General features: G+C 33.3%; 2 protein-coding genes across 2 annotated transcripts; both read left to right on the top strand.

Annotated features, from left to right (window-relative positions):
* The first annotated feature begins 3,937 nt into the window (after positions 1-3,937).
* LOC121224509 (L10-interacting MYB domain-containing protein-like) lies at positions 3,938-4,481 on the top strand. The gene is made up of 2 exons (XM_041107947.1): positions 3,938-4,285; positions 4,393-4,481. Exons 1-2 carry the CDS (start codon positions 3,938-3,940, stop codon positions 4,426-4,428), a joined length of 384 nt encoding a protein of 127 aa, XP_040963881.1. The 3' UTR covers positions 4,429-4,481.
* Positions 4,482-7,296: 2,815 nt separating this feature from the next.
* On the top strand, positions 7,297-11,556 carry LOC107945111 (protein RETICULATA-RELATED 1, chloroplastic). Its single transcript, XM_016878966.2, has 8 exons — positions 7,297-7,934; positions 9,011-9,175; positions 9,289-9,381; positions 9,464-9,579; positions 9,699-9,797; positions 9,890-10,195; positions 10,321-10,485; positions 10,876-11,556. The coding sequence occupies exons 1-8, from the start codon at positions 7,614-7,616 to the stop codon at positions 11,162-11,164; spliced, it is 1,554 nt and encodes a 517-aa protein (XP_016734455.1). The 5' UTR covers positions 7,297-7,613; the 3' UTR covers positions 11,165-11,556.
* The last annotated feature ends 8,277 nt before the right edge of the window (positions 11,557-19,833 follow it).

Raw genomic sequence — 19,833 nt, 5'->3', positions numbered from 1 at the left:
TTCCTGCAGAAAACCCTGCTCTTCAACTCCTTCAATTGACACTCACAGCAGACTCAAAGAAGCTCATATTCTCGACTCATCCTATCAATCTTGTTCTCAACTTTGATCTGGTAAGTCAAAACCCTTCTTTTTCTACTCTATATATGTGTTTGAATTGTATCAAAGTAGTTTCTATTTTTCCTTCTCATCTTGTTCTCATCTTGTTCTTAGCTAAGAAAATAACAAGAAATAAATATGTCCTCACATGGAGGACAAAATCTTAAAGCAGTTAAGTAATTACTAGAAATGAAAAAGAATTTTTGTGTTCATACACAAATCCATATGTTCTTTCTCCATTATTTTTTTACCTCTACTTGCCGTTGAAGAGATTGAACATAATTGATGATTTCATCAAGCATACCAGCTTTGCCTGTGATTTTGTTACATCCTGGTATAAATCTTACAGATACTTCATTCTTTCACTGATTTTCTCCCTTCTAACCTATAAAAATCAACATAATTAAAACATTATTATCTAATGAAAGAGACCTGATAAAATAAGAAAACAAATAAGAAAACATCTCCTGCAATGTTGTATTCATGTCTCAAACCCTCAAAAACTAAAAACTGTCAAAAACAAGACAAAGCATAGCTAAACAAACGAAACAACAAAAGCTTGTATAGAAAGGTTCTAAGGTTCCCAAGATTCTAGAGAAAGGCTTAGCCTAAACTTAAGTTATAGGCCGAGTCATGCATTTCTTTTTAGTCATAAGTGCTCCCATGCAGTTGAATAGGCTGAATTTTATTCTATTTGAGTTGTGAGGTAAACATGTAGGGCAAGGTGGCAGTATAGGTTACAACGTGTCTTGCCTCTCACATGCATTGGACACATGGATAGCTATTTGCCCACTACTTGCAGCAAGAAGAATGGATGCTGATTCAGTTGCTGACATGTTGAATGCAAAATAAAATGGCTTCAGACCAAACTTTTTTCAGCTAGTCAAAAATATTCAATAAGAACTTAGTTTTAGATTACTTTTTGGCTTTCCTTCATAATCTGAGATCACTAAAGACCATTGCTCATATTTCAAAATTTAGGGCTATTCTAGGAAGCTGTTAAAAGTTCAAATTGATTCAATCAAGTAAACAACCAACCAAGAACTAACAAAATAATACTTCACAAGTATGCATGTATAGCAGAAGTTTACAAGCTAAAAACAAAAGTACTTAACTTAGAAACAAAACATACCGATCTAATATATGGTTGCTGGAACAACCAACCAACAATAGGTATCCTCTACAAAAACACTGCCAGTGTTGGCCAAAAACCACTGCCAAGTCAATAGACTAAAAGATAATCTCATTAATCCCATCTTCAACTTCCATACCTCCTCATTTGCTGCTAAATAAAATTAAAGCAAAAGCCATGTAATTAAAAAGTCAAATATGCCAACACTAAAAACTTTGACTATACAAAATTGTTATTCTATATGTTGTTCGAACATGAAATAAAACAAGAGAAGCAATCAAAGTTCTAATAATCTCCCTCTTTGACATTTTGACAAGATCAACAACAAACAATTAACACACAATCTGAACAAATCAACGAAAACTAGAATATATCTCCCCCTAAGAAATAGAACCATGCTCGACCATACACTTCCTTTGTCAATATGATTGGTCATCACATTGTCCACCAAGCATACACACTCTTTCCAAAGTAATTTCAAGAAATATAGAGCATGACAAATAATCCACACAAGTCCCATCTAGTATCAACAAAAACCACAAAAAGTAGCATAAAGAGAACACGAGATAAACAACAAATGAATTAAAAATTAAACTTATAAAATTAGGTGTCATGTATGTTAAATTAGAAGTTATTATATATATGAGTTAATTTATGATATATTCACAATATATAATTTTATACATAACTAATGAAACAGTTAAGATAATGCGAAGCCTTATTACAAACTATTTCAAATATTTAAAAAGAAAAACTTGAACACAGATTACAAAAATTAATTTTCTTAAAAAGAAAATAATGTACCTTTCAAATCTACTTTTGTATCTGCAAGAGCAGAGACAACATAGTACCTCTGTTTCTTGTCCTGCATGGATAACCATTTGCAATCACACAGGAAATTAGAAACAAATCTGAGTTTCATTCAGCCTTCACGTCCGAGTAACGGTAAAGCATTTTATACTATACCTTCAAGAACAAATTTTTGCTCAATGCACCTCCCAAATTCCCAACATATTTTGCTTGATTGAGAAGAAATATTTTAGTTATATAATCCATGAATATGCATAGGGATTCATGAGCCAAGTTAGCAGTCTTCTTTTACCTGAGCTTCAACTGTCAAAACAACGGGATGTTCATACTGGGAAAATTCTATTTGAAGCTCCTGCAAGATCCCAATCCACGTACCAGTACTAAAGAAGAGGGTACAAAAGCATAACCACCATAACTAAAGCAAGGCCATGATTATGATTATGAACCCCATTGATGCTATCAGTCTCATTTTCTTTCAGTAGGTTGTAGAATTGATATAAATCAACATCTATCGTATCTACCGTTTGCTACACCAGATCGACTCTGGCAAAGCATAAAGCAACAATTATTAACAATCACCATTCTCATTTTGAACATTTGCTGCTACTTCTCCCCCTTTTAGACAAAGATGTCAGAGGAGCTTCCCTTATAGAAATTTTCAATTTTCAGGACAAAGCTTTCAATCAAAGTCTACTACTCTGTTACATCTTTCTACTAGAAACTAAATAAAAGAACTTGCCAAAACAAATCCAACCACCATATCGAAGGATACAGAATTTGAGCATTTATGGTATTTCTAGGTTTTCTAAGCATTTTCTTTTCAATTTCTACATTCACTTGAATAGGTTTTGTTCTTAACTCTTAAGTAACAGCTAAAGCTATAATTCAATCAAAATTTGAAGGAGGAAACACTAACCTCTCGGATTGAACTCACGGCATGGAGAGAAAATTTCTTTGTTTTTTCTTCCTTTCTTTGCCGTCTGGGAGAGATGAGAATGACCAAATCTGTTCTTTCATCTTTCCTTTTATGTTCTCATAATAATAATAATATAAATCCTTTTCTAATCATAAATCTAATGGCCATTATTGATTCATAAATATGTTAGTGGACTTCAATGGCTAAAATCAATATCATCTACTAACTACTGCCTCCGACTCATAGCTTTGATTAATAACTCACCTAATCCTCCTAATGTTTACTACTTCTTCAATTTAGTCTTTATACTATACTTACTAATTTCTTTAATCATTTTCATCTCAATTCTCATTCTCGCCCCGGAAACTTCTTGGTTTAATTTTTCAGAAATTTTCAGTTTAAACAATTCGATCTCAAAGTCGAATTTTTCTACACTGGTGAAAAAACAAGTTGTTACAATGCCACGTAATATTTGGCATGTTTTAATAATGACATGACTTAATTGATATAACAACAATAGTTTAGAGACCAATTCTGAACAATGGTCATAATTTGTCATAGTTTCCTTTCTATATTTATAAAATTTTGACTCATTTACTAACACATTTATTTTGACCTGAGTTTTTGTCCAAGAACATTTGATTAAAAAATAAACAAAACAAAACAAAAAAGATAAATTAAAAAATAAATAAGTCCATCTTACAAGCCCAAAAATACAGGGAAAATAAAAATGAATAGTATGTAATATATTTGGCTATAAAAGCCATAATAACACATGTATCTATTTATAGACAATCAAAAAAGAGAAATCCAGAAAGAAACTACAACAGTTTTTTTTTCCAATTAAGGTGCCAGTTTTTTTTGGGTGTGGCTAGATAAAGATTAGCATTAGGAGACGTCTAATATAACTTATAGACTATATATTTGCTCTATGCTTCTTGGTGAATGCTAGCACATTGACTGAATTATATCAATGACAATAGATGATAAAGACACGAAATTTTATGGAGGGAGATAGTAGCTTAGCAACAAAAGTTGTTTGGGATGATGAGCTGACATTGATATTTTGTGAACTTTGCGTGAATGAAGTCAATGCTGGTAATAGACCGACAACTCATCTAAACTCAAAAGGATGGGAAAATGTCATTGCTCTTTTTCAAGCAAAAACACAAAAAAATTATGGAAAACCTCAATTGAAAAATAAGTGGGATACATTAAAAAAGGAATGGAGGTTATGGAGGGAGTTGCTTAAGGAATCTACAGGTATTGGATGGTGTCCATCTAAAAAGATGGTCGATGCTACCGAAGAATGGTGGGCTACAAAAATACAGGTTAGTGTTCACTTTATCATTATTTTAATACATAAAGTTTATTGATATTAATAATTTACAATTATAAAAATCTTAGTATAACATTTAACATTTAACATGTTATGTAGGAAAATCCTGATTTTAAAGGATTTAAGAAAAAATGAATTGAACCACGATTGAATGTGTTAATGTGGCAAATGTTTGGTGGCATTGTAGCCACCGGAGAGAATGCATGGACACCTTCGTCTGGTGTTCTTCCAAGTGGGGTTCCTATGGGAGATGATGCACTTAATGAGGGATTTGGTGATTCAGATGAACATAGTAACGAGAATGAATGTATTCCTCCTGATGAGGTACCATCAAACCCTTCTCATGAAATTCCTAATCGAAGAAAGTAAACACTTGGAGCTGTACACGGTAAAGGAAAAAAATCAAGTTCAAGTAGAAAATCATCAAGAAATACATTAACTACTCAGATTGAGAAATTGTGTGAGAGTATGGCTAGTCCAAGGAAGTCAGTGAATGAAATTATTTTTCCTCACTCTCAATATACTATTTCAAATGCAATGGATGCTTTGCGTGCTTTGGGAGATGAAATTCCAAAAAGATATGAACTGTACTATTTTGCCACCAAAATGTTCCAAATACCGGTGAAACGAGAAATGTTTTTGAACTTAGATCCAGATGATAGGGTTTGGTGGCTTCGACGTGAGTATGCTGAACAAAATCCAATTGCATCATTTTCATCCTTGGTAGCAACATCCTCATTTCCCTTCCAACCATACCATCAACCACCTCCACCATCAGCTCCTTAGAAATATTATTGTAATATAACTATACTACTTTTTTATATGTAAAACTAATGTATGCTACTTTTTATGTTTGGTATTTTTATGTTTTGCTTTTAATCAAGTTTCTGTGTTGTATAGAATGTCACGAAATATTAATTTACTTACATTTGATTACTTTTTCAGGTTATGGATGAATTTAACAATATGTATAATAGTTTTGATATGAATTATGATACCTCTGAATTAAGTGAAGAAGCTCAACGAAGAATAGCCACAATTGTTACCCAAGTTGAGCACAACAATTATCATAATGAGGAAGAATATGTGTTAAGCAGTGTATTGGTACACCATGAAACTTATTTCACTATGCAACCGCGTATGGATTCAAATTATACTAGTCAAATGTGGGTGGACGAAGTATTAAATGGGCACGATGATCGTTGCATGATTAGTTTTAGGATGCCAAAAAATATATTTCACAGATTGTTGCATGATTTGCAAACAAATTATGGCTTAAAGAATGGGAAAGTATCGGCGATGGAGAAGTTAGCATTATCATTGTACATTCTTGGAAATAGAGAATCAAATTCAAATGCAACAGAGTGATTTCAACGATCTGGGGAAACTGTTAGTCGAATTTTTACTGATATGTTGCATATATTTGCTCGAATGGGAATAGACACGATTAAACCCATTGAAGGTCAATTCGAGGAAGTACCGAACCATATTCGACATGATACAAGATATTGGCCTCACTTTAAGGTAAAATTTACACAATCTTTATATTTTTAAAACATAAATTATTTCTAACTTTTATCTCATTACTTGTATTTATTTTAAAGGATTGTATTGGGGCCATAGATGGAACACACATAAAAGCATGCATTTCGCCTTCTTCTCAAATACCTTACATCGGACGGAAATGTGAACCAACTCAAAATATTATGGCAGCTTGTGACTTCAACATGTGCTTTATTTTTGCATTTCCTGGTTAGGAAGGAACATCACATGATAGTAGAATTTTTTTGCAAGCATTTAGAAAGCAAGAGTTTAAGTTTCCACACCCTCCACCAGGTCGAACTTTAATTTTTTAATTACTTTTTACATAAAAAATATTAAAATTTTTAATTTATTTTTAAACTTGATATTATGTTTTACTTTTTTTGCAGGAAAAGATTATCTTGTGGATTCCGGATATCCACAAATGGCAGGTTTTCTAGGTCCATATAGGGGGAACGATATCATTTACTTGATTTTCGTCGAGGTAATCATCAAGTATTTGGAAAAAAAAAATCTTTAATCATGCCCATTCTTCGTTACGCTCTGTGATTGAACGAACATTTGGAGTGTGGAAAAAAAATGGCCAATATTAAGAGATATTCCAAGTTATTCATTCAACAAGCAAGTTTTAATAGTTATTGCAACAATGGTTTTGCATAATTACATTCGAAGACATGCTTGGTCAAATGATGGGGATTTTCGAGAATTTGAGAATATACCGGACATGCCAGTCTCTTCAAGCCAGTTTGACAGAGGTGAATCGAGTTCTTCTAACAGAGAAAGTGACCTTGAAATCACAATGTTAAGGGAAACCATTGCAACTAGTTTAATGAATCAATATTTGTAAACACATTTTGTATCATAACCTAATTTCTAGTAATAATGAAACTTGTTATGTCTTATGTTACTATATTTTTTTTATTAAAAATCATCCGTTTAGATACTTCAAAATTAGATCCAAGTATAATGTTATTATTTGTGAAAATAATATTTATCATTGTTATAAAAAAAATTTAATTATAACTATAAAAAAATTAAAAATAATTATCATTTTATCTAATAAATAATTTAAATTAATTATATAATTCATTAAAATATTGGAAGATACATTTTAATATTTTATTAAATGAATTTGCATATTTTAATAATTTTAAAAAAGTAAAATAATTTAAATAACTTCTATTATATATCAATTCTAATCTGATGTCCTTAATAGTTATTTTTCATTCTCACCTCACCGCTACAGCTGCGTTTGAATCCAAACACACACTCCACCATTGTTTCTAATCTCACCGCTACAGTACCCAATCTCACCGTTACAGTAACTAATCTCACCGCCACAGCTGTTTTTAACCTCACCGGAGGTAAACACACCGCCCATCCAAACTAGCCCTTAGAGCTAAACAAGGAAAAGATATCGAAAAAACCTTTAAAATTTGCTCAAGACAACTTTGTACCATTATAATTTGGTGCCTAGAAAATAATTTCACTTAGGTCCTATGGCCCAAAAAGATTGATCCCAAACTCGGCCCCGAGCCGGTTGATCCTACTCACTAGAAACTCACCCGAGTCAACTGTTTCGTCAACCGGATTGGGTTGTCGCGTAGTCGCGAGACTATCCATCAAAACCCCTCTCCAATCCTTTCTTCCGCTTTCTCTTCGACTTTCTCTCCCTGTTGAGAGAAAAAGAAAATTTAAACGTGAACTTCGTTCACAGAATATTTTCTCGGAAAAGAAAATAGAAAACCATAATCTTTCTCTCCGTCCAAACACAGAAAATGTCTCATATAATGTTCCAAACCTCTCCACTTCCCAAAACCTTGTTATTAAAGCCGAGTCTGCCGCCCCCACCTGGTAAGCATAGGAAAAATCTGACTTTGAGACGTTCATCTTCCTCTTTAATCGACGGTGGGGAGTCCTCCGTCGCTTCTCTAGAGCGCTGTTTCTTGGCACCACCGGCGCCTGTGGAGTCCGCATCTTCAGGTTCGGGTGAGGTTGGACCTGTTATGAAAGGAGGGCAATACGGTGCGTTTGGTGCGGTTACCTTGGAGAAGGGGAAGCTTGATTTGTCTCAGAAGCAGTCTACTTCTAGCCCTGAGGTTGGTTTTCATTTTTGTTTTTTTGCCTTTGGGCATGAAGAGTTAGTTTTTAACTTAATTAAGCTTAATTTCAGAAATAGGAATTAATTAGTTTTTTCCCTTGAAATTAGAGCAAGAAATAATTTAGTCTTTAGCTATTAAAACTATAGAAGTACTTCAGAGTTGATTTTTTTTTATTAAATATCAGGAGAAAAGGGGTTCTGTTTAATTTCGTTAACTATAGAAAATACTTTCTTGAAACTTACTGAATGAATTCAAATGAAATTTTTTCATCTTATTTCTATTATTTAAGTTTAAAGGAAGAAATGGAAGAATATTGAGCAAGATTAAATGTGCTTTTTAAAAAATGAGGTATAAGTATTTAGTTGTAGGAATCCGAAGAAATGGAAATATGATGAATCTTTATATGTTCAACTGAATGTTCTATTCAACAGAGAATCACATGTACCATACAGAAGCTCAAACTGATTTTTGAGTTAAACTAGCTTAATGTATCACTGTTTCTATCCCATCCTTGCAATTATCATATTCTCCATTGGTGGAAGATTGTATCGATATCTTACAACAATTTTGACCTTATATATGTTTCAGTATTCCTTCTGTATAATTCTTAAGCTTAACCTTCTCCAGTGTTAAATCAGGAATGGAAATCTTTTCGTTCAGATGTTATTTCTTAAGATGTCCTTTCTACTCTTGATTTGACATGCTTGATTTACATATCAAATTTCAAATATAGTAGTTGCTTTCTAAAATGTTGATTAGTGCCAAGTTTTGGACTTATGGTTAGGTCAAGGAGTTGAATATATATCGGGTTAATGCCGATTTATTTTCTAGATATCTGTATATTTGTTCTGTTTTATATTGGTTGGTGTGAGGATTTGGGTTTGCATGCTCCTTGTACTAATAACTTCAATAAATTGCTGCTAGTGATTGAAGCTTGATGTTCTATTATTTATTTATTTATTTATATATTGTAATCAGATGATTATTTCTTTCAAGTCTTTTATACCATTTTTTCCCTTGAAAACATCATCCACAAATTGTTAAGGATTAGTTTAAATTCATTGAAATTACAGCTTGCAACTGGAGGAGGTGGTGGAGATATTGGAAAGAAAATTAATCATGGAGGTGGAGATGGGGGTGATGATGATGGAGATGATGATGATTATTTTGATGACTTTGATGATGATGGTGAGGGAGAAGAGGGGGGACTATTTAGAAAGCGTATGTTTCTTGAAGAGGTAAGAGATCAAGTCCAGCGCATACATTATGCATGTTTAAGGACTTATATTTGTCAGGTTCTTAAAGAATAAGTTCTCTCAAATTATTGATTTTCCATCATTTTCTTTTCCAGCTCTTTGATCGAAAATTTGTAGATGCCGTATTAAATGAGTGGCACAAGACGATGATGGACTTGCCTGCTGGCTTCCGACAAGCTTATGAAATGGTTTATTGTCTTTTTATATCAGTTTATCACATCTAAGGATCTTGTGATTTGTGTCAGCTACTGACTAAAACTGTGCCTCCAGGGATTGGTCAGTTCAGCCCAGATGGTAAAATTCTTGGCAATTAATGCCAGACCAACCACTAGTAGATTTATTTCTCGGACTCTTCCTCAAGGAATGTCTCGGGCATTTATTGGCAGGTAACCCCAGATATGCTGCTATGCCTACTCAAGGATGTCTCCAGCATTCTAAATAAAATGAATATTTGATATTGGTTAATCTGTTGTTGGATGCTTATGTTTGATGTTCTTATTGACAGGATGCTTGCAGATCCTGCCTTTCTATACAGGCTTCTTTGGGAGGAGGCTGCTACTATTGGCTCTTCTGTTTGGTGGGAGGTGAAGAATCGAAAGAATAGGTAGTTTTTCTTACACAATAATATGCCTACTTGCCTTGTTGATCCATTTTATCAAATCAAGCTAATAAAGACTTACTTTACTGCATCTACAGGATTAAACAAGAATGGGATCTGGCACTTATGAATGTGCTTACAGTAGCAGCATGCAATGCTCTTGTAGTTTGGTCTCTTGCTCCTTGTCGTTCGTATGGCAATACCTTCCGGTTTGACTTGCAAAACACGTTGCAGAAGCTTCCCAACAATATATTTGAACGGAGTTACCCACTTAGAGAATTTGACTTGCAAAAGAGAATCCATTCTCTTTTCTACAAGGCTGCAGAGTTGTGTATTGTTGGATTAACTGCTGGAGCAGTACAAGGTTCTTTGTCAAATTTTTTGGCCAGTAAAAAGAAGGAAAAGTAAGTAGAGCTAATGGTGTCTCAATTATATTGTTGTTCCATTTATTTGGAAAAGGAAAAAAAAAATTCTTGTTGCTTGCAAGGTTGTTATATATTAATGGTTGATTTTTTGATAATATTGTCAGGTTGTCTGTGACAATTCCGTCCATGAGTACCAATGCGCTGGGTTATGGTGCTTTCCTTGGACTCTATGCAAACCTTAGATATCAGCTTTTGTGTGGGTTTGATCAAGCAATGGTCAACCATTTTGATGTCATTGGTGTAGCATTGTTCTTCAGCACTGCTTTAAGGTAGGTCTTGACCTCTCTTGCTTCCCCCCAGCCCCTTTTGAACTACCGGCACCACATGCCCTTCATTTCTCTTGTTTATGTTGTGTTAAGTACGTATGATTGTGTTGCTTGGGCATTCCTTTATTCTTCTCGATACCTTTTCTCTAGATGTGCTGCTAAACTGTAGTCCTAAGCAGTAATCATCCCTATTTTCTTAGATTTTCTACTTACCTTTCCCATTGCTTTTTGATCATCATGGTTACTTTCTTAGGGTCTAGTTAGACAGAACAGCAAGCACTAGCATTTTATCATTTTATGACTGCACTGTTGTTTTGCACTTAGAACTCTTCATTGTTGGTTAGTTTGCTTCTATGGAGTTTGTGCTTATCTTGCTTGACTGGGTTTTTGCAGGGTTCTGAATGTTCAATTAGGAGAGAGATCAAGGTTGGCTTGGCTAGGTGTTGAGGTGGATCCACTGGTTCAGTCAGATGACCTCTTGAAGGCTTATAACAGACCTTCTGAGGATGGGACCAGATCCTCCTCTAAATGGTTTATATCAAAGACTGCCATTGTTTCTGGTCTTGGACTTCTTGGCATCAGACAAGGAAATGCTGAATCTGCTGCCAATGAAGAAACGAGAGCTCCAAAGGCCCGGAGAAAGAGGATTGTGAGGAAGAAGGTAACTGCAAGCTCTGCGTAGTTAATTGACATAAATTCGATTGCTGTCCAATTTTGCTGCTTGACTGAGAGAATACAATACGAAAGAGAACCTCTTGCTAAGATTTTTGTCTGGTGCTGATCGCTGGCTAAACAAATCCAAATGGCACCAGCACAGTAACTGAAGAGTTCTTGACTGCTGCTACTCAATTTCATTTGATGTTAAATATTTGTTATACCAATGAAGTGCTATACTCCAAGTTGAGTCGGTTCGATTTCATTTGCACCGCAAATAATTGGCAGGGATGTTTCTGGCAGATGCTTGGTCTTAGATGACCTACGATAGAGTGATGTGCAGTTAAGTGTTCAGTAAGTTTCTAAATATGATTGTCATATTTTTTCTTTTCAAATGAAGTTAGAGTCGATTACACTGCATTTCCTATAATTCATTGTCGTTTAGGATGTGTTTCTATGAACCATTGGTCGCCCATGACAACATTTTCTACTTTCTCCTTTATAAAGAGCATTGACGGTTGAAGCTTGAACCGAGGCCCATAGCCTCAAAGTTTGAAGCTTGAACCTCTACTCACTGTCACGGCCCTCCACTCCCTCAACAAGGGCATTGTCTTCACCGTCTCCATTATCTCCCGTGCACCAAATCATTTGCTTCCCCTTTTTTTCTTGGCCAACCAGGATTTTTGAAATGCATAGCTACCCTTTTGCATATCTTAAGCAAAATCAAAGCAAAGGGTGACGTTTCTCCGCGTTTACTACCATGGAACTTTAGTTGCGCTACCTTTGCTTATGCATTTGCCAGTATTGTTCCCTGTAGCACAGCACTTGTCATCAATGCAACCGTACATGTAGTAATGTACTTTTACTTTATCTGCTATATGCGACGGGGATTCGTCCCAAGTGGAAGAAGAGATTGGTGTCCAGCTTTCTAGTCTCTGTTTTGATGCCTTTGCTAGTTGCTGGGGGAATGTGGGGTTGGTTTTTGGATGCTGTTTTCAATCCCTCTGTTTTGTTGACTTCCATGACAAGGGCTATGCCAACAAAAATTGATAAAGCTCTCATGATTCTAAACAACCAGAGAGTAGCTTCACTATGTTTTCATCTGGTTTTTAATAATTTGGAATTGTACATTGGAGGAGAAACGTGTTAATGAGCTGGTGCATAAGACTTCCAAACTCCACGTCAAGCCTCGTTGAGAAATACCCTAAAAGGCCCAAGTTGTTGAAATGCAGGCATTTGGTTCTTGTTTTCCCCATACAAGACAAGTTGACTAGATGCAGTTCCGCACGAATTGAGTGCTTTGCGACTATAAATGAATCTGAAAGGCTTCAACATTTGTACCAGCTGGCTTGTGTCTTTATCTCGACAAGTGACTTAACCACGTGTACCATGCATGCAAACAGTTGAAAGGAGGAGGATATGGTAAGCAAAGTGATGGGGTTGCGGTACAGTTATCTCAGTTAATCTCTTTATGCTTATATTTGTTGATTGGAGCATTTAACTCCAGTGAAATCTCCCAACACCAGTTGGTTGTTCCCTACCAATTATGTCCATTAAATATTTTTGTCCTTTCCTTTTTGTCTTGTCATACATATCCATTTTTTCACCTTTTTTATTTACAAATTTTAATTAACTTTACTAATTTAATATGTAATAAAAGCGGTTCATGGGTCGGGCTTGGACAAAATTTTTTATTTCTCAAGTTATTTTGGTCCGACTTGAATTCAATTTAAATAATAAAAAATATCTTAAATTTAAATTTGATCACAAAATATATAAAACATTAATATACAATTTTTAACATTTTATTAATTTTGAAAAATAAAATGAGCTTTTTGAACGAAAATGAAAAATAAAAGGGTGATACTCTCATTTTTTTTTGTTTGTAGCCTTTTGGCTACATGGCCGAGCGGTAAGGTGGGGATTGCAAATCCCTTATTCTCCAATTCAAATCCGGGTGTCGTTTGGTCAAAAAAAAAAAAACTCAATCCTAACGCCTCCTAGTGTTTAGGATTCAAGAAAAAACTAAAGTAGTGGAAGGAAATCAATAAATCTTGATATGAGAGCCCCTTACTAATGGAGTGGCTACTAGAGGAGTCTTGAATTAGATTGGATAATGGGACTGTTTAATTAACTAATGAATAAATAGGTTTAGGCTTGAAAATGTTTTTGGAACCAAATCGCTACTCGACTCATAAATTCCTCTATATGGTATCTTATTATCAAATTTCAACATATATTTTATTTTAAAATTTTTTAAAATTAAAAGAACGTTTAATTATTTATTATTTTAGTTTTCAATAATAATTTTCATTCATTTACTATAAATGAAATTATATAATTATAATCTTTTAAATAAATATATAATATGTCTATATTTTAGCAGTTTTAATATTTTAAATAATTTAAGCTTTTAATATGTTATAAGTTTCACTATATATAAATATTATTCTAATTCACCTCTTTTTATTATAATTTATCTCACCATCACCATTCAAAGTTAATTTTAATTTCATCGCTAAAATAATTAATTTCGTCACCACAACTTATCTGTTGAGTAGGACTCTGCTAGCTGTTTCCCCATGAATTTTACTTCTATGCCCATTGATCAGTCACTTCTCAGCTATCTGTTTCTTCTTTCATCTTTAATACCCATAACTTGGTAGATTTATGTAAGCTATCTATCATTATTATTGTAATGACGTGGTCTTTACACTCCTCTCAAACTGTTTTTTACTGTTACTGCTAAACCAAGAAAATTAAATTCATTGCATAGAGAGTAAGGCTTATTATCAGGGAAATTGTCGTGGGAAGAAAATATTTCCTTTATTTATTTTTAATTTTTTAAATATACTTCGGTTGTGGAATCCGTATATATAATAATACATCATCATAAAAATATACAGTATACGCTATAATAGGCCGTACCATTTAATTTTAAGTTTTTAATCCTAATTTTTGTTGGTGATTATAAAAATATATCTTCCAAATATCAAGTGAATTGAAGTAAAAACAAAAATAGAGGTTTGATAAATTCTAGTGTTAATTAATGTAGAAAGGAGAGTGCTTGCAACATGAGAAAACTACCAATATCACCCGTAGGTTTTTCTTATCATATCAGATACGGTCTTTATTGATGATTATATGTCATACAAGTAATTTTTTTATACATTTATTTCATTAATGATATTGTGTCAATTGTCTTGACCTGTATGAAGCAATGATTAAAGTTTTTGTCAGACATCTATTTGACACGGGTTCAAATTGTGTTATCCCCATCCTTATCTTAATATTTTGTATATAAAAAAAGTGATGTGTCAAGTAACATTATCAATCCAAACGACCCTTCTCATTGTTGTTCTAAATCCACAACAACCCTTTCTCAATTCAACTCTGTTTGCATTCATCATCATATCGGTTTTGATATAAATTTAAATAAAACAATGGTGACTAAACAACCCTTCTCAATTTTTAGTGCATCTCCCTTCATTTCAATTCTAGAATAACCACTAAACAAACTAAAAAAGCAATCGCTTTCTTAGTGCAACACTCAAGGGAGATAATATGTAACCTTGCCACCAGCAAGATGCTTACATGTGGTACCTCCATTATCTTATATATAAGCCCTATTGTTTAATTTCACTTCCCTCATCTAGTTAACCTTTTTCTCTCTTTCTCTCTTTTCTTTTTATAATCCTCCCCTCAACTCTACATCAACAGCTCTCTTCCTTCTAAGGGTGAACTGTCACCCACCTTTGCTGGATCCCCTCCCTATTGATTCTTCATATAAAAAATTGGTGTGGTGAGCGTGAATGCTTATGGCTAATCTAGATTTGAATATCCTGCCAATCAAAGAGGAAAATCCTTGTTTCAACTGATAGACACCCCTAAGAAACACCATCCATGGAACACCCCTCACCCGTCACCATCATCGGATTAGGGTTACAAAAAGTTACAATAGTTCGTAGACCACAAACCCAACGAATAAGTCCATATTAATTATTATTTAATTTGTATGAGTCAATTATAATTGATATTGAGTTTTGACTTGGTGAAATTGAGTTAATTGATTAAATAATTAAATGTAAGTGGTTGCCCCGAAAGTCAAGTGGTTTTGAAAAATAAGATATCGAGACCTCGCTTTTGAAAACCGAGGTTGTAAATATTTTTTTAAAATATTTATGGAGATATTATTTTGTCATGTGAAAGTTCGATTTAGCAATTTTATTGTTTAGATAGTTGATTAATTAAAAATGACTAAATTTTTAAAGTCATAAAACTGAATTGCTATTGAATTATAATGGTTAAATGGATTAGTTAACTTAAGTGGAAGGTTTTATATGGAAATTATAACATTCCTATTTAGCATGGACATTTAAGGCATGAAAAATGCTAAAATTCTATGTTTAATTGAAGGAAAAACTTGTAATTAAATAAATAAAATAAAATAAAAATAAGGTATCATCTTCTTTAGTGTTTCTTACCACCAAAAATGGAATTTGGAAACATGGCCTTGAGTTTTGACAATGGAAATTCCTTTTGCATGGTATGAATTTTTAGCCCGTTTATTATAATTTTTATATTTTTGAGATCGTTGCAACTAGGTCCAGCTAACTCGTACCTTCGTTTTTGAAACTGTTAAAAATTTTGGATTTTACCATTAATGTTCTTGATGTTAAATGGTAAATTTATAGTTTTAGTTGTTGATTAAGATTATTTTGTAAAGTGATTTTTGTTAGTTTTAACTAAAGGACTCAATTGTTAAAATATTAAAATTGATTGGGAATTCTTGTGAATTTGGAATACTTATGAGTTGTAGTTGTATGAATAAAAATTCTGTTAACATGAGAAATTAAGAAATTTTGATAAATTTGGAATTTCGGGTTTAGGGACTAAATTGTGAGAAATGTAAAAGTTCAGGGAAAATGTGTAAATAATAAAACTTAATGGTCATGTGCATAATATGAGTTGGAATATGTATTTTAATTTGATATATTGAATTTAATCATTATATAGATTGAAAATCGAATCATACGGAGGTTAAACGCGAAAAAGAGAAAATTTTGGATTAGTCATTGCGAGCCAATCGAAAACATAATTTAGGTAAGTCCAAAGTATTTCAATATGTAAATGTAATTTTTCTGGTCAATTATATTAATGTTTTCTAATTAATTGATGAATATATGTAAATAGGTGAATTTAGTTTGGAAAATTATATATATAACTATGAAAGTTACAAATAATTTGTATCATTGAAAGTAATAGAGAATGTTGTAATGTTTCTCTTGGATCGGTGTTAAATTTATATAAGACTGAAATGAATTTAAGTATGTACTCGGAAATGAGGAAAATGTCCCTGAATGCACATATGTGCTCCTGTTTATACTTCGGTACCCCTAAATGCAAATGCGTGCCCCTATTTGTACTTCTGTATCCCTAAATGCACATACATACCCCTATTTGTACTTTGGTACCCCTGAATGCACATACGTGCCCCTGTTCTGCATCTACGATGCCCCTAGAAATTGAGTAATGATCGAGTATGTGAACCGAATATTGATGATTTGGACTAAATGATATGGATTGTTACATGGAATTGGTGTAGTTACTCTAGTACTCTAGTTAGATTACTAGTTCATTGAGCTATGAAATAATTGAATTACAATCTATTTATGTGCTTATATATATTGTGGCATATTTATGGTATTGGTAAGTGAAAGATATTGTAACGAGTTTCTTAGTTACAAGTATTGTTTGTTACCTTGAGTAAATGTGATTTGTGGTATGGAAAAGTCCTTTGAAATGGACTTTGTGTTGATTTGTTTAGATTGTAAAGGTAACATTTGAATTATGTGGATGAATAATTTATATAGTAAAATTCTTTTCATGACATGAACGAGTAATTAAAATTTTACAAAGTATATAACCATATGAAATGATCTATGATTTAAAGTAAGAATATGGAACATATGATAAGCATAGTTAAAAGAAAATTAAGGTATACGGTAGTCATATGATAGATGAATGGTGAAATTGAGATGCTTGATATGTTATATGCCTTGACCGGGTTGGAATTATATGCGTATTGCTTCACCTACTAACCTTGTGAGGTTTGGTATATAAGAAAAAGGGAAATATGATTTATGGCTAAATGGAATTACTCATAGTTGATAAATTTATTACAACTGGTGAGTTTAACTCCTTTTATATGAGCTTACTAAGCATTAGTTGCTTATATAGTTGTTTTCTTTGTTTTATAGATCATCGGAAAGCTCGAACTATTGGAAACTTCGTCAGAGTACGACCACACTATCTATCGACTTAATTTGGTAGCTTTTGAACATATTGAAATGGTTATAAATGGCATGTATAGGGTTATGTGTCATTTTGGTATGATTCGAATGTAACAAGGTTTTAAATGTTATTTTGGAGATTGGTTTGTTTTTGAATGGTGCCAAGTTCATTGTGGTTTATGTCTTTTGAGAAAGGCTTGTAAATGATGTGTGTTCATATGAGATAATAGTGGCTATACATACTCTCTTGTGGGTAGAAAGAAGAAGGTTGTTTGGTATGTTTGTGATATGGTCATTTGGTATGCATAAAGTATGCTAAATGATGGAAACTATATTGTTGAATAAGTTCAAAATTGATTATAATTGTGGTACCCATTGTTGGTACATTGGTTAGAACATATAGGATGATTGATTTAGTATATTATGAGCAAGTCTGGAATGAGTTTTGGTGTTATGAATGCTTGTGGAAATGGTGTGTTTTAAATGTGTAAGTTTTGGCTTGATTTTTAGCTTGTTTAAGGGGTTAATTTGGAAGCACACGATCTGGGACACGATTTGCCACATGGCCATGTGCCACACACGGTCACCCCACACGACCGTGTATGCTCTCTTAGTTTTGGTGCAGGTTTCGCACGGTCTGAGACACGGGTTGAGACATGACCGTGTGTCTCAAGTTAGTGAGTTACACTGTTTATGACACAGACTAGGAAACGACCGTGTGTCCTTACTTCGAATGTTCACACGGTCTGAGCTATGTCGTATGGCTTGGCCACACAGCCGTGTGACCCATGTTTTTCAACTTTTCAAATTTTTCTGAAATTTTCTATTTTGTTTCAATTTAATTTCAAATTGTTCCTAAACTATTTTTAGGACACCATAAGCCCGATTCAAGGCCCATAATTGTATTCATACCATGAATAGATATTGTTTCTTATATGTTTATAAATCAATTGTTTAACTGTTCTGAAATAAAGTGAAACATTCTGTTTTGGTCAGTAACACTCTATAACCTTAATTCGACAACGGAGACGTGATATGGGGTGTTACACAAGTAGAACACTTCATTTCAAAAATTTATTTTTGAAACAATCAACAATTATTTTATTTAATAAACATGTCACTCAATCATATACGAAACTTAATTCGAACATACAAGGCCTTAAAAATGATTTAGAAACAATCAGGGATTAAATTGAATCAAAATATGAAAACAAGGTAAAAACTGAAAATAGAGATCACACAGTTGTGTGTAAAAGACCAATCTCGTGTGGCCTCAGACCATGTATAAATGAAAATAGGGCCACACAGTCGTGTCGCCAGACCTTGTGCCAAATCGTGTGCAACTCAAAATAGGGTCACACGGCCGTGTCGTTAAACTGTGTAACAAACTGAACCCGTGTGGAAAATCCTGCACCTAAAAATCAATAAGACACACGGTCGTGTGCCACCAAATGACTTCATATTCAAGCCAAATCATCAACCATTTCTTAGGTACCAAGCCAAACCATTTCCAACCACTTTCACCTATTTAAAACATATATGAACACACCTAAAACATACCAAAACCACACAACCTAAGTGCCTAACTAATATGCGCTCATTGGCACCACAATTTATATATATCAATAAGTAATATAACCAAAAAACATAACCATCTAGTAAATCTTATTCAAACATCAAAAAAGCTCAAAATACCAAATGTTAAGCTCATTCATTTATACCACATATCAGGGACCAACAAATTCATCCAAAACTATAAACTACTTAATCCATAATGTCCATTTCACATTTATGCACAACTGATACATCAAAGCTACTATCATATCAATGTAACAAACATCAATTCATGCTTGTCATATTAATGATACAAAACATTTCTCCACCCATTAAAGCCATCAAGACAATTCAATTAGACTTTTCCACCAACATCACAAATTAAACACAAAACATGATATTACTGTTATATATCAATATGAATCAAATTTACAAATCTAACTAGAATTCTAAACTCGTTTCAAAGCCCTATATACATGCCACAAACCAAAGTAGTCAAGTAAAAAACTATCGAAAAAAGGTTGGATAGTGTGAACTCTGAAGTTGATCTATCTAACTAGTTCCGCAAATTGTCAACTATAGAAAACAAGAGTTAAACGAGTAAGGTTAAGAAGCTTAGTAAGTTCATAGGTATTTAAAAAAAACTTTTACCGTAGTTTACAATTAAGTAAACGAATATAACTAAATTTAGTACGAGTTCCTGTCAATACATTTAAAACAATTAGGTGAGCATTTCACATATCAATCGTCTAACCTCTCAATCATTTAATATGACATATTTCCATATCATTCAATAATAAAGATTCAACACATATAAAGCATATCAACCATTTGATCATGTCAATTCATA

The sequence above is a fragment of the Gossypium hirsutum genome, chromosome D12, assembly GCF_007990345.1.
Source record: "Gossypium hirsutum isolate 1008001.06 chromosome D12, Gossypium_hirsutum_v2.1, whole genome shotgun sequence".
NCBI lineage: Eukaryota > Viridiplantae > Streptophyta > Magnoliopsida > Malvales > Malvaceae > Gossypium > Gossypium hirsutum.
This window is presented reverse-complemented; position numbering and strand designations above follow the sequence as displayed.